This window comes from Anastrepha ludens, chromosome 4 (genome assembly GCF_028408465.1).
Source record: "Anastrepha ludens isolate Willacy chromosome 4, idAnaLude1.1, whole genome shotgun sequence".
Taxonomy (NCBI): domain Eukaryota; kingdom Metazoa; phylum Arthropoda; class Insecta; order Diptera; family Tephritidae; genus Anastrepha; species Anastrepha ludens.
The window spans coordinates 11,640,425-11,654,978 of record NC_071500.1 but is presented as its reverse complement, the minus strand read 5'-3'; the positions used below and the strand labels follow the sequence as shown (position 1 = coordinate 11,654,978).

The window sequence follows — 14,554 nt, the reverse complement described above, 5'->3', positions numbered from 1 at the left end:
AGTGTGCGCATCATTATTCGGCAGCGAACAAAGAACTCGGCGTAAATTTAATTCGTCAACCGATCCACAGCTATGCTGTCATGTAAAAGCTCCTCATAAAAGAATATCCACCGTTCGGAGTCGGCTTGAAACTATAGGTCCCGCCATTTGTGGAACAACATCAAGACGCACGCCCCAAATAGGGAGAGGAGTTCGGCCAAAAACCCAGAAAGGGTGTATGCGCCAATTATACAAATTATACAACCGATTCACAGAGTGTGGCGAAACGAATTTGAACCGATTGCCATGATGTATTGCGAGTTTGTGGCCCGCTTTAGTGGCTATCTATTCCTTGTGCATACATAAATACAAAGAGAAAATATTAAAGCAATAACAAAATCAGAAAAGTGCGCCAGCGAATATTTTTCGCAGCGGTGCACAAATTATTTGCTCTAAAATAGGGGAACAATTCAAAATTCATAGAAATAAAATACTCTATCAAAAACCTTTTATGGTTATAAATTACTAACAAAAAAAATTAAAAAAAAAAAATGTGTAAATGGAACATTTTTGATGGCAAATAAAGCTGCGTTTTATTTTTTACTGAAATGGCGGATTATACAACAAAGCTATATACGAATGGAAATAGGTGAATTGAAATGATGTTTCAAAAATAAACAAAAATCCAATGGCTTACTAAAAGTAACGAACATTGCAATAACAAGAGAGCGAGAGAGAACGAGTGAGGGAAATAAAGTCGATATATAATATATAAGTACATACCCCTAGTTTTTGATCTTTTGGCATACTTATGTATACATACATACATACATACCTATATCAATTTATATAGCAAAAACAATTTATTTTTATATGTACCACAAGATAAATGCAAACAAGAAAGTTAACTTGAAAAATACGAAATAAACATTATAATGCAAGTATATAAGTATATGTGTACATATTATATACATACACATATAAGAGAAATATTTATGTATAAACAAATTACAACAGGAGTTATGAGTGCATAACCTTAGCATGAGAACGTACATGTGTATGTACTTTACAATATATTTATATGACAAAAACTGAAATCCCTTAATAATAATAATACATATAAAAAGAACAACAAAATAGATTTAGCTAACAAAATCGCAGTAAATAAAATATGATAAAAATAAAAATAATTTAAGGAATGATGATAAAGTAAATGAAATTGAAATTGTTATTTTTTCTATACATACATACATACACACATACATACATGCATATGTATGTACATATAAATTTCGTAATTTTGTGTTTGTATTAAAATATGTCCTTATTTGCTTTGTATGTGTTTTCAGACGAATGAAGAAGAAGTATTGATGATGATGAGGCATGAATGGAATTGATGTATGGATGTTGCGTAAATGGGTCATATGATTATGAAGATGATCGTTCGAATGAAGAAATTTTTGTCTCTTTGAAAACTTTTCAGATTCACAATTATTACCCACTTCGCACCCAGCTGAAATAAAACTAACAACCAACAACGAAACAGCCGACATACGCATTAATTTCAAAAACGGTCTCTCATACACATACACAAATTTATATATACATGTATATACCACACAGTACATATCTACATACATACATATGTACATGTAGGTACATCTCCCAGCCACTGAAAATACTCGGAAAAAATGCTTTAAAAACCCCTAATTTTACTACATTTTTCTACTAAGTGTGTCTTTTAAAATAGTACATTAATTAGTTACCCTTCGTCACAACACAAAATTGCGTACATTACATGCATTACTTATTTATTATATTATATGTACATATAAATAATATTTTCTTTAAAAAACAAAAAACTAAGCCTACTGGAAATTATAACCTCTGCATCAAATATTTATGTTGGCAATACCCTTAAAGTGAGTGTGAATTTAATTTGAATGCCAAATAATTTTAATATCTTAATTCTTTTGCGTTGATTTTATCTTTTAATTTTTCTCTTTAACCATAGAACTGCACTTAATTTTAATTTATATTAAAAATTGTACAAAATTATGACCAAAATTAACAACTGCAAGCACAAAAATAAATAAAACTGACATTTTGCCCATTACATTTTCTATTTCATATTAAAAATTATACAACACAAAATAAAAATAATCGTAAACATATTTGCAGTGGGGCGAATTTAGTTGAAATTACGCAAGGTGAGCACATAGTGCCGTTATATACGCTCTTGCTACAGTACCAATGGGGTCGATTAGGTAAGTAAAATTGTGGGAATATTAATTGTTAATTAGAACTGGCTGTCTTGGGTACAATTTCCATGAGTGATGGGTGCCAGTTCGGCCAAGTGAATGCCCTAACCCGAAACCACACATCGCAGACTCGAGTTTCCTCGTGAGGCTCTGACATAATTGAACTCTTAATATTGTAGAATATACGAATATATGTATGTATATACAGGGTCCGCCACTCGAAGTATAACCAACTTCAGACCGCTCGCGCAGCTAATGCACGGGCTTCAACTGTCTGTTAGTTGGCTAAATGACAGTCTAGACTCTAGCGTATTGTTTACAAGCATGCGCAATCATTTTGCCTCGAGTAAACGCGAAAAGAGGAAAACAGTAATGGATTTCAAACGTAATAGTGTGGTTGCATTATTTTTGGCTAGAAAATCACAACCAGCGATTGTTCGTGAGCTCGAGCACCTTAAAGTAAATAAAGTTCTTGTTTAACGCACCATTGCTCGTTACAATGATACTGGTAGCATCGCGAAACGTCATGGAGGTGGTCATCAAAAAACTGCAACGTCACGTGAAATGGTTCAAAATGTGAAGAAGCGACTTGAGCGAAAGTCGCAATCAAATGGCGAAAGAGCTGAAAATATCTGACCATCATCCGCCGCTTACTGAAAAATGATCTGAAAGTCAAGCCTTACAAGGTCCAAAGGCGCATGATATCACAACAATGCAACAAGTCAGACTTGAGAGAGCGAAGGAGTTGCTTCGCTTGGCCGAAAGCGGTCACTTTCCGAACATTGTGTTTTCTGACGAGAACATTTTTCAAATTGAGCAGCTGGTAAACTCCCAAAACGATAGGGTTTATTTGACAGACCGTTCATACGAGAATTTAAGTCACCGCTTGGCCACCAGGAGACAGCACCCGTCACAGGTAACGGTTTGGGCACCTGTAATCGCAGATGGGCGCTCTCCAATCGTTTTCATCGAGCCTGGCGCCAAGGTGAAAGCGAAATATTATCGTTATTATTTTCAAGTAAAAGTTCTCAGTATTCTAAAGGTTGCTTTGAAGCCGTGGGCAGACAACCATTTCCGTGGCAGACCATGGACGTTTCAACGGGACTCGGCACCGTCTCACAAAGCTTGAGTAAACCAAGAATGACTAAAAAACAACGTTCTGAACGTCATAACGTCCACACAATGGCTCTCAAATTCACCAGACGTGAATCTGATGGATTATATTCTTTGGGCCATTTTGGAGAGTAAAGTCCGAACTAAAAGATTCACCAGTCTCAATGCGCTGAAAAAAGCCATTGGCCGCGAGTGGGCCAAAATACCTGCAAGTCACATTCGAGCAGCTTGCGATTCGGTGCTGAACCGTCTCAAGGCCATAGTCAAGACAAAAGGTGATCATATCGAGCAAAAGTAAAGTGATTCTTAATTTCGTATTATTTTCACACATTTTTTAGTTTGAATTGAATAAAAGTTATTTTCCAAATTAAATGTATAGGCTTTTTAATTGGGTACACTTCGAGTGCCGGGCCCTGTACATAGATGTATGTGTTTATTGAGTTAGGAAAAGGACATGGCAGGGACAAGTGGCTGCGTATTTTTTTATTAACGATTCTTATGCATTTTTGGAAGCGTTGTACAATTGCACCTAGTATATATAAAATTATACTAATAAGCAATTTCCATAGGAAAAATTAATTTATTAATTAATAAATTAATCGCTATTCCCTCTCCAGGTCTGCTATCACTCTGCGTTTAAATATATTGATTAAACTGTCTACTGCTTCGTTGCTATAATTTTGTAGTCGCTGTTTCTGATCTATGGTCTAGTTGTTGTTGTTGTTGTAGCAGCATAAACATTGCCCATACATATACGGAGAATGATGCTAAAGTGACAGTCCTTGGCTGATTATAAATCCGGGTCGTTCCGGTAACGTAGAACCAACAGTCCTGGAAATGTTCTGGTTGGTCTTTTGGTCTTGGTCAAAATTTTGTTCGTCAAAAAAAAAAAAAACCATAACATCTCAGGCGCTTGATGGTGTTTAATTTTGTTTAGAAGGCATTTTGATCGGATAACTCGCTGTTATCGTGTTTGCTCCGACATAAACTGTCTTCTGCGCATAACGTAGGGTTTATGTCGGAGATCTTCATATACAGCTCGACGGAAAAGAGCCTCAGAAACATTGAGCTCTCCTTCTCAATGGTTCTCATTGATTTTGAAGGGTGGTTGTCAATACAGATCCAACAGCGTAAAAACGTTCCCCATATTTGCCAGACTCAGATCTTATCAAAAATCACATCCTAAAACTAACTACCATCATAAACCCCGAAGCTCTCGCTCGGGTTCACAATGGATGTTTCAAATAAGGTGTTTTCCCATTCATCTAGAAACACCAACCTCTAGTCCTTCTACCTAAACGCTTCCACCACCAGAAAACCCTACTGCATATCTTCCACTATACATGTTGGACACGTTGGGAAAACTACTGTAACGAATAATAACAAACAGATTAATAACAGAAAATTTGGTTGTAGGAAGAGGCGACCTACAGTGGATGCGGCCATACTGACAAATTCAGAAGACATTTTACCAAATATTAGTATTATATTTAAAAGTGACTTTGATTGTATTCTTAAAGGTATATTTCCTGTGAAATATCCTTTCTAGTAAATAAATTCAATATTTCATAGGTAGCTCACAATGGAATTGGAATACAGTATTCAACTGTATACAACTGCACTTAACACTGATGGATCCAAGATGGATTGCGTCGGCGCTGGTGTATACTCGAAAGGCCTAGAAACTTTCAAGTCTTTTCGCCTGTGGAACTGGAATAGTATTTTTCAAGTAAAAGTTCTCGGGAGAAGGGAAGCTTGCAGGAAAATTAGATACCATCCATAACAACTATCGGAAGTACGTATTTTTTCAGATAGTCAAGCAGCCGTCTTAACTTTAAAGTCACCTATAAATGCAAAGAAGAACTTAATGCTTTAGCACGCACGACAGACATTACTCTCCTCTGGGTACCTGGTCATAGAAACATAGAAGGAAGTTAGAAAGCTGATGAGCTGGCAAGACGGCGGCATACTATAACGAAGCCGAAGGGATAGAATAGGCTGCTCGTGCGCAAAAGGGAAATCTTCTTGGTATTCCAGAAGCAGGCCGTTGGCAAATGGACTAACAAGGATACCTACAAAATAACTCAACAAACATGGCAAAATTTCAACAAATGCAGAATTGGCGAGTTGTTAAGAAAACCCCGAGCAGGCATATTCAGAATTACGTGAACAATAACCGGCCACTGGCTTTTAGAAGACCAATCCAGGAAGATGTGTCGCCCAATATAACGATAGATGTAGAAGCTGCAATTAAGAATGTTTCCTGGGCCTACCTTTAGATGAGTTAGACGAAATCGGCCGGTGATATACACTACACTGACAGGACATTAACTGTATTACTGCTACAACAACAACAACAAATCTAGGGAAACAGTCTTTCACTAACTGCGTAAGTGCTCAAGCCTGGATACTCCTTGACATAGAATTCTGAGCGAATTCTCGATGGGTAACTGGAAAAAAAATTACACGAAAGAAAATAGACGACATATGCCGATTCATAGACAAATCAAGATGGTTCGATTAATAACAACCAGTGGTGTAACAAAACGACATATTTTGTGCTAATTGGGTCCGGGCTGTCACACAGACACCACCACCAAGGCGAATTGAATACTTTACTCTATCATTCTTGCATATGTGAACTTGCTGTAAGGCCGTTTAATTTTAAAGAGTGTGTCATCTCTAGGGACCCAACATTGCTGATAAAAATTGTAATCGATATTTTTCAAGATATTTGAACATCAATACTTTTGTCTTAAAAGAAAACGTCGGTGTTTATGAACGATACATCGATGTTTTTTCAATATTTTTATTAAGGGGTTAAATACAGTTAGAATTTTCAAAAAATCGTTTTTTTTTATTTTAATGTGCACATATATTTAATAATACACACATAAAATTTAATATCGTTTCGGTGAATATTATCGAAGTTACACGCAAATTTGAAAAGGCGTTTCAGAGTGCTTCAGAGTACAAGGCCTATCCTATGTATGGTAAAGTGCTTTTCAAACTTTAAACGCGTTTTTCTGTAGTGTTTTCAAAGTCGGTGACCAACATTACTCCAAAACGGCTAAACCGATTAGTCTCAAATTTTAATACGAGCTTCTTAAATATATTTTTTAGTAATTAATCGATGATTTTTTTCACCGATAAATATATGTTTTTTGTTTTTTTTTTGTAAACATTTAAGGCCGAAATTTTGGTCTAAAAGCGATTTTTTTTTTGAGAAACCGCCATTTCCTCAAAAAAGTTTATTTTGCTTATTCCTTCGATTAATTACTAGATTTAACATTACTTTAACGAAATCTGTTTGGTTTTTTAATTTCAGAGGATCCAGTTCAGAGATATAGTGGTCACCGCAAAACGTCTTTTTTGAGAGGAGCTCCGGAGATCTGCTGTAGCTCCTTTCTAAATAAATATTTTTACTAATACTAAGTCTTGAAATACAGTTGAAAGATTACATAATTTGTGTACAAATTTTTAGATCAATAAATTTAGAAGTTTTCTCAGAAAAAATTCTGGAAAAAACGCTTTTTTTCGGTCTCCTAACTGTGCATAACCCCTTAAAAAGTATAGGTAGGACTAACTTTCGGTAAAATATTAACTTCAATACATATAACATACATTCAATTTATTTCTCAAAGGTAAAAAACAATGATTTATGTATTTTTAGTAATAGAATTTAATTACAACAAGTTTGACAACCTTGTGACCAGTAAGCGGTTCCTCTATTGGGTTATTATTATGCCAACCCCTGAGAGCAACCGCTCACGTAGCACTGAGGTTGCTACACATGGCTAGTATATCATGCTTTTGTATAGGTACGAAAAATTATTTCCTTCGAAAGGTGAAACCAGGGACGAGGAAAACATATCTATATATTAATACGGAGAGCAAAATTTTGTCGTACCTTTTTTTAGTATTTATAGTCATAGAAAAAAGTTGAAACATATACCATTGGGTAGCATATGTGGAGACGGTTTGCACAATGTATTAAAATAGATACATAAGTGAATAGGTGCAGGTAATATTAATCACACTATTTTACCTGTATTATAATATACCATGCTATAATATGTATCATGATATAAAAGTTGATGAAACAACTGGAAACTTATACATATCGCACCCTAAATACAAAAGGGGCACAACTCAAAATTTTCCACACTCGAGCTTGACTTGTTTACAGTAGCACAGAAAACAAACTATGTGACATATCACGCTGAAATTTGCCATGTAAGCTTATAACAGTCCTATCAAAAAACAAAAAATTTATTTTTGCCATATGTCATCCGCGGATCGTTTTATTGATAACGTCTCGTTCATATTTGAGCAGAAGTACATTTTGAGTTGTGACCCTTTTGTATTTAGGGTGCGATATATTGTGAATCAATACTATTATAAATTTGATTCAGAAATTATGATGGTAATGGATTAATTATTGATTGTTTTTATTATGGTTTTTCAAAAAAAAAAAATACATTTTTGTTTCGTAATACATAAAATTAAATGAAAAATAAAAAATATTTATGATATTTGAAATACACAAATATAGGATCGCTTAATACAGGTAAAATGGGATATTTTTCATATTTAATTTTACTACTCAGCCGAAAGCCTCCGATGCTAGCGCTGCACTACTTTCAGTTTGTATAATAATTTTGTTGTTATGTAAACCTTTATAAAATAAAATAAAAAAAATTTTACTACATCTATTCACGTAGGTATATCATGTAAAAAGTTTCAGCATAAGCCATCCATTTATATATGTTTCAACTTTTTTCTATGACTATAAATACTAAAAAAAGATATGACTAAATTAAAAAAAAAAAAAATTAATAATTGGCGCGTACACTTCTGTTAGGTGTTTGGCCGAGCTCCTCCTCCTATTTGTGGTGTGCGTCTTGATGTTGTTCCACAAATGGAGGGACCTAGAGTTTCAAGCCGACTCCGAACGGCAGATATTTTTATGAGGAGCTTTTTCATGGCAGAAATACACTCGGAGGTTTGCCATTGCCTGCCTAGGGGCGACCGCTATTAGAAAAATGTTTTTATTAATTTTGCTTTCACTGAGATTCGAACCAACGACCTCTCTGTGAATTCCGAATGGTAATCACGCACCAACCCATTCGGCTACGGCGGCCTAAATTTTACTCTCCGTATTTATATATATTTAATAAGATTAATTGTTTATGACAATTCCTTGTCCCACGATCCAAGGTAACAACCTTCTCAGACTCCTCAATGGCCTTATATCCCATAATCATATATTCTACGCTCATCAGGTAATTGTTTGCATATATCTAGAGATCGGATTTTTATGCAAATTGAATATTTTATTATGATGAGTTTCTACCTAGGTGTGAACTTCATGTGATGTTAAACAAAATATGCATTTGCATAAGAATCCGATCTCTACATATATCTATAAGTGAATACTCTGACTTTGGCAGTCGGATCCCTGCACCTAACCAACACCTAAATTAAGCTTTCACATATTTTGCATCGATTCTTTTTTTTTATTACAGACGCAAATGGCATGCAGATGGCGCTATCCTAATCGGACTCAAAGGCTAATGCAGCCCTGCAAGCTACATTGACAGTTTCTTTGAGTTTATCGAAAGCATCGATACAAACATCGATGTTGAATTTGCATAGCTAGTCATCTGTGAATGTAGTCATTAATGTCAAAAGAGGAACAAAAGAAAATTTTGTTGCGAATTATATCAAGTTTTTAATAATTGTTATAATATTTCTCTTCAATAAAATCGCATAGACTCTCTGATAATACAAGCTGGAAAGTATTTAACACACTAAGCACGCGTTGAAAATGATACCCGTTGCAGAGGAGGCCCAGATTTCAAAGTTATTATCCAGGGTATGTTATTTCAGGAGCAATAGTTCCTATTTGTGAGTGTAAATAATCAAGATATTTTATTTTTCCAGTATAAAAACATAAGCGCCACCAAAAAAGATGTGATTGATGTAATTTCCAATTATCGGTCCTTAACATACAATTTTCAGAAATTCGGTGAGTTGGACTTGGAATGGGAGTTGCCTAGCACAATAATAATTTCTCAGAACATGCATAGGCTGAGCTTTCCTTTTCTACCACGATATATTTGCTTATAATGTCTAAGTGCGTGGACCGAATTTAAAAATTATAACACGCAAATGTAGTCCCTATATCAGCCTTTTGATTTATATTACTTTTGATAAATTGAAATTAAGAATTAATAGCAATATTTAACGTTAAAAATGCAGCTTTTTTGCATAAGCTTAAAAAAATGCCCTATTACAGACGCTTATTTCACATAAATACAAACACAGAAAAGTAACAAAATCACTTATAAACATTCTTTATTACATTAAGATTCGATTTAAAGCTAAAATAGTCCAAATTCTATTAAAATTCTATTATTATAAATGTTCTTCTAACCGTTTGTAATACCGTGCAGAATAAATTTGAGGAGCGAACTGTCAAACGGACGATGAGAGAGAGAAGAACAAAGCGAAAACCCAGTCAACCAAAAGCGAACAATTCTTTTATTATTTATAGGGGCGCTTTTTTAGTTTCAAATATACATATATATTACAAAAACAAAAATTTTTACAAATACTGAAAATTTGGAATAAAAATCGCGCGATTTTTAGTCCAAATTTTCGCCTGCGGCGCTTTTTTGATTTCAAATATACATATATATTACAAAAACGAACATTTTTACAAATACTGAAAATTTGGAATAAAAATCGCGCGATTTTTAGTCCAAATTTTCGCCTGCAGCGCTTTTTTTGATTTCAAATATACATGTATATTACAAAAACAAATATTTTTACAAATACTGAAAATTTGGACTAAAAATCGCGCCATCGGCACTCATAACTTTTACGATAAAACAACGTTTTCATAAGTGCTGTGAAATATAAAACCTAAGTTAAATGCTTGCTGGGTTGACGACTGCTGTATACTCTTCTCTTCAACTGTATTTCAGTACAAACTGCAAATGCGGTCGGAAAAAACCTAATTTTTAAACATCTCCTGGGGGTTCTATAGGGGCACCAGAAGGTTGGGACTTTCACAGTTATAATGGTACAACCTTGCTCTTTCTAATGGGCGTGGTGGGTGGTGCCATTCAAATATATCGTGGTAGTAAAGGAAAGTTTTGCCCATGCATATATGTATATGTGTACCTACATAATTTCTTCTTTTTTTTATACATTATTTACCCTTCTCGATTTTTACATATTCCATTAGTTTTTAATGATGGCAGTTCTAAGGAGCTCTTCAATTTGGCTGGAACCATACCCGTTGTATACAAACGTAACTAAAAATAAATACGAAATTCAAAACAAAATATATAATGGTATCACATTTACATCATAGAAAACACTTACTACATTCCCATAATCATATGGTTAATGGACACTCATCCTCAAAATGCACCAATGTGCTTTGTAAGGCCAACTCCAACAATGCAGATTAAAGTGTCAATGTACGTGGACCACAATGGAAAAATATACTTGCCATATTTACATGACTGGCAACCGGTGAGTAATAGAATTAAATGCTAAAATTCTGATGAACAACTACAATATTTACTAAATAATTTATAAAATTAAGAAAATACATTCATATATCTGTAACTTGTAGTTCATAGCGTTTATTTCCGTGAATTTTAGCACACATCGGATTTACTCTCTCTTATACAAGTGATGATACTAACGTTTGGTGATCATCCACCAGTATTTTCTTTACCGAAAAATAAATCAGCTCAACCAGGTTATAATCATGCAATTAAAAATTTTCAAAAAAATTAACTACAACAAATTTTCACTTAATAGCATTTGCTTCTCCTGGTGGCCTTGGTTATCCCCCGTATCCTACTGCCAATGCTGGCGGCAGTGGAACTTTCCCACCTTATCCACCAGCAGGTAATTTCGGACCATATCCTCCATACCCTACTGGAGGTAATCCATTTGCGGGCAATGCAAGTGCTGGCGGCTATCCACCGTATATGAACTTTCCACAAGTTCCTGGTTACAATTCTGGTTACGTAAGTATTTGACAGTAAGGTAAAGCATAACTAACACAACCATTTTTATTTGTTACTTAGAATTCTACAACACCCAGTTCCACCGGTACCATAACTGAGGAGCATATCAAAGCCTCGCTTATTAGCGCGGTGGAAGACAAATTACGACGCCGCTTACAAGAAAAGGTAAATCAGTATCAAGCCGAAATTGAAACGCTTAACCGTACCAAGCAGGAATTGGTAGAGGGCAGCTCGAAAATTGATAATGTTATTGCACGCCTTAATAGAGAGGAAGTAAGTCACTAAAAGAGATTGCTTACAGCCTTATGTTTAGTAAGAAAAATTTATTTTAGGTGGAGTTGCAAAAAAATATTAACGTTTTGCGTGACAAGGAGCAAGAGCTTGAGAAAAGTTTAGGCGCGTTAGAGAAGTCCGATGGTATTGACCCAGATGAAGCTGTTACCACAACAGCGCCACTGTACAGACAGTATGCACTCTTCAATATAAATAAAATTCCATTTCAAATTTATAACTAATCTTTTCAGACTACTTAATGCGTATGCTGAAGAAGCGGCGCTTGAGGATGCTATTTACTATTTGGGTGAGGCCTTACGAAGTGGTGTCATTGACTTGGAAACTTTCTTGAAGCATGTACGGCAATTGTCTCGCAAACAATTTATGCTACGCGCTATTATGCAGAAATGCAGACAAAAGGCTGGTCTCGCTGGATAAACGAAATAAATTCACAAAAAACGAATTCAAACGAGAGATACTAAAATTGTTGAAACCATGAAATGTGGAATCGCTTAGAAATGAGAATTAAATATTTGTATTGGACAACCTAATCAATTATTATTATTCAGATTCAAACGAAAGTTATTATATGTAAAAGTTATTCGATAAAAAAAGAATGAATGTACGAGTATGTTAACAGCTTTGTTAGCAGCAAATAGTGAAGTTAATGTTGCTAATGCGGATATTTCTAAAGTTTTTGCACACATATTTAATGTTTAATTTTATTTACTAAGATTTCCGAACAAAATATAAAATAAGAATGGTACATAGTAAAACTCCGTTCGCATGAAAATAACTCCACAAAGTGTTTCAACTGGGGAAATTGTTTTTGATTTTTTCTTTACAGCGGAAACTCTTCATGTTAATTGATTGTAATTTATATGTATATGCCAACCGAAAGCATGAGAAAAACCACACCAAAACCGAGAAATATTGAGGCGCATAGACTTATGGAGAGCTCCTTAAACAGAGTACTTTCTTTAGAATTCCTCGGGCGTGATACCACAAACACGAAGAACCAGGCGGTGAAGAAAGTGCCTATTGTCAACAATACCGTAGCCAGATGTGGAAATACGGCGGGATTCACGGGTGAAACGTAGCGTTGCATAGTTTCCATTTTACTCTAAAAAAGAAGTATTAAAAAAACAGTTTTGACATATTTTGCACCCTTAATTATTAGTTACTTGTTTATAAGAATATCTCCTTCACGAAAGAATTTGGAATGTCAATTCGACTAAGAACTTGACAAATACGTGGCCCGGTTAGGAATGCAAACGATACGAATTATCGATTTATCTGTCAAACAACATCGATGTCATGCGAAGCGATATTTTTACATCAATTTAATTAAACGTTTGCTCCAAATTTTCACTCCTATATTTCCAATTGACAAAGGTGGTAGAATGTATATTTACAATGTACTAAGAACTCGTTCACGGAATAGCATATGGCAAGTTTTACAAATAATTCCAAGATATATCTTATGCCTAATTATAATTGCTTGCTTTCGAATTTGAAAATTAGTTTGAGAGCTTTTAATTTTAATACTTGTTGTCATAGATTAATTAACTTAGTCGCATTGTTACATATTGAAATATTTAAAATCAAAAATTAAGGTTGGCAGCTTTTTATACGGGGTGTGAGCAGTTTTAAGGCGAATCTGTACAAGTAGGTATTGTTTCCTCAGCTGATTTTTTAATTCCTTAATTGATATCACCTTGTGTAGATTCGTCTTGAGTAGGTTTTAAAAAACTTGAAGCAACCATCGATGCTGCGCATGAAACGACGAAAACGAACTTGCGTGAGCTGAATTTCACTTTTCCTATTTCGTTTTCGAACATTAACACACAACGATTTGATATGTAACGAAAATGTAAAAAACTATTTTCATTACATTTTGAAATCGTAAAGCAACGGTTACCCAATTTTATAGCAAAATTGCTGAAAACCAAGCCGGATTCATTAAAGCTCTAGTTGGCTCTAGACCAACAACATTGTTTTGTACTTTGTATTGACAAAGTAGAAAACAAAGAATGATTTCGCAATATGAAAATTCTGACAGGCACATGGACATGGCAAAAGAAAAAAAAAAAGAACTCAGCAGATTTAGAAATCACCGAATTCCGAAGGCGCAATCTATTTTTCTATCGTTCTCGATACAAACCTGTTTTTTTACCGGCGTCCATTTTATTTACTCTTTTACATTTTACTTTGACTTTTTTATTTACACTCGTAATAATAATTATCGATAACACTGAAAACACAGGGTTGTGTGGCAAAATTATATTGATAATCTAAAAGTACGTTCACATATGCATTTTATTTAGTTCTTATTTTGACGTTTTTCTTTACACACGTCAAAATAATGATCTATTATACAGAAAACACAGGGTTATATGCCGAAAAGTATGGTTATTAACTAAGATTATTTTATAATCTCAGATTTTGGCTGAGAAATTTCGTATGGGAAATCTCGCTTTTTAATTACGGATTAAGTGTTAAGCACGAAAAAGTATACCATCTACTTATATGTGAACGTATTATAAGCTTATTTTATAATCTCGGATTTCGGAGAGGAAGTTTGTATGGGCAATCTCACTTTTTAATTAGGCATTGGAAGTTAAGCTCGACAAGGTAGATAATCTAGTTATATGTGCATCTAGTATTAAGTTGTTGTTAACAAAATTAGATTTGCATACAGTTTAAGGAGCACATGTACTAAAAATCTGAAGGAGCGAAATAATTTCAAAATTTATTAAAAAAAAAACTTTTTTATAATGTTGCTCTCTTTAATAACTACACAAACTTCACTTGCTCTTTACACAGTGTAATATATTTCAACTGTATTTACCAAAGAAATCTTTTAATTTTTGT

At 34.3% G+C, this 14,554-nt stretch overlaps 3 protein-coding genes across 4 annotated transcripts in view; 2 read left to right on the top strand and 1 right to left on the bottom strand.

Moving 5' to 3' along the window:
* LOC128861414 (tyrosine-protein phosphatase non-receptor type 61F) overlaps positions 1-2,095 on the top strand; it is a 50,003-nt gene extending 47,908 nt beyond the window's left edge. The window contains exon 8 of one of the 2 annotated variants that reach the window (XM_054099548.1): positions 1,463-2,095. In XM_054099548.1, coding sequence (XP_053955523.1) covers positions 1,463-1,496 — 34 coding nt within the window. In that variant the 3' untranslated portion in view covers positions 1,497-2,095. Of the gene's footprint in view, positions 1-1,328 lie in introns of both variants that reach the window. The other variant, XM_054099549.1, reaches the window with a different exon arrangement.
* Positions 2,096-8,977: 6,882 nt separating this feature from the next.
* LOC128861151 (tumor susceptibility gene 101 protein) lies at positions 8,978-12,476 on the top strand. The gene is made up of 9 exons (XM_054099069.1): positions 8,978-9,231; positions 9,300-9,384; positions 10,609-10,674; positions 10,738-10,901; positions 11,034-11,133; positions 11,196-11,407; positions 11,468-11,680; positions 11,740-11,873; positions 11,932-12,476. The coding sequence occupies exons 1-9, from the start codon at positions 9,184-9,186 to the stop codon at positions 12,116-12,118; spliced, it is 1,209 nt and encodes a 402-aa protein (XP_053955044.1). The 5' UTR covers positions 8,978-9,183; the 3' UTR covers positions 12,119-12,476.
* LOC128861152 (transmembrane protein 258) lies at positions 12,389-12,972 on the bottom strand. The gene is made up of 2 exons (XM_054099070.1): positions 12,865-12,972; positions 12,389-12,803 (listed from the first exon to the last, which is right to left on the bottom strand). The coding sequence occupies exon 2, from the start codon at positions 12,795-12,797 to the stop codon at positions 12,558-12,560; it is 240 nt and encodes a 79-aa protein (XP_053955045.1). The 5' UTR covers positions 12,798-12,803; positions 12,865-12,972; the 3' UTR covers positions 12,389-12,557.
* Between the last annotated feature and the right edge of the window lie 1,582 nt (positions 12,973-14,554).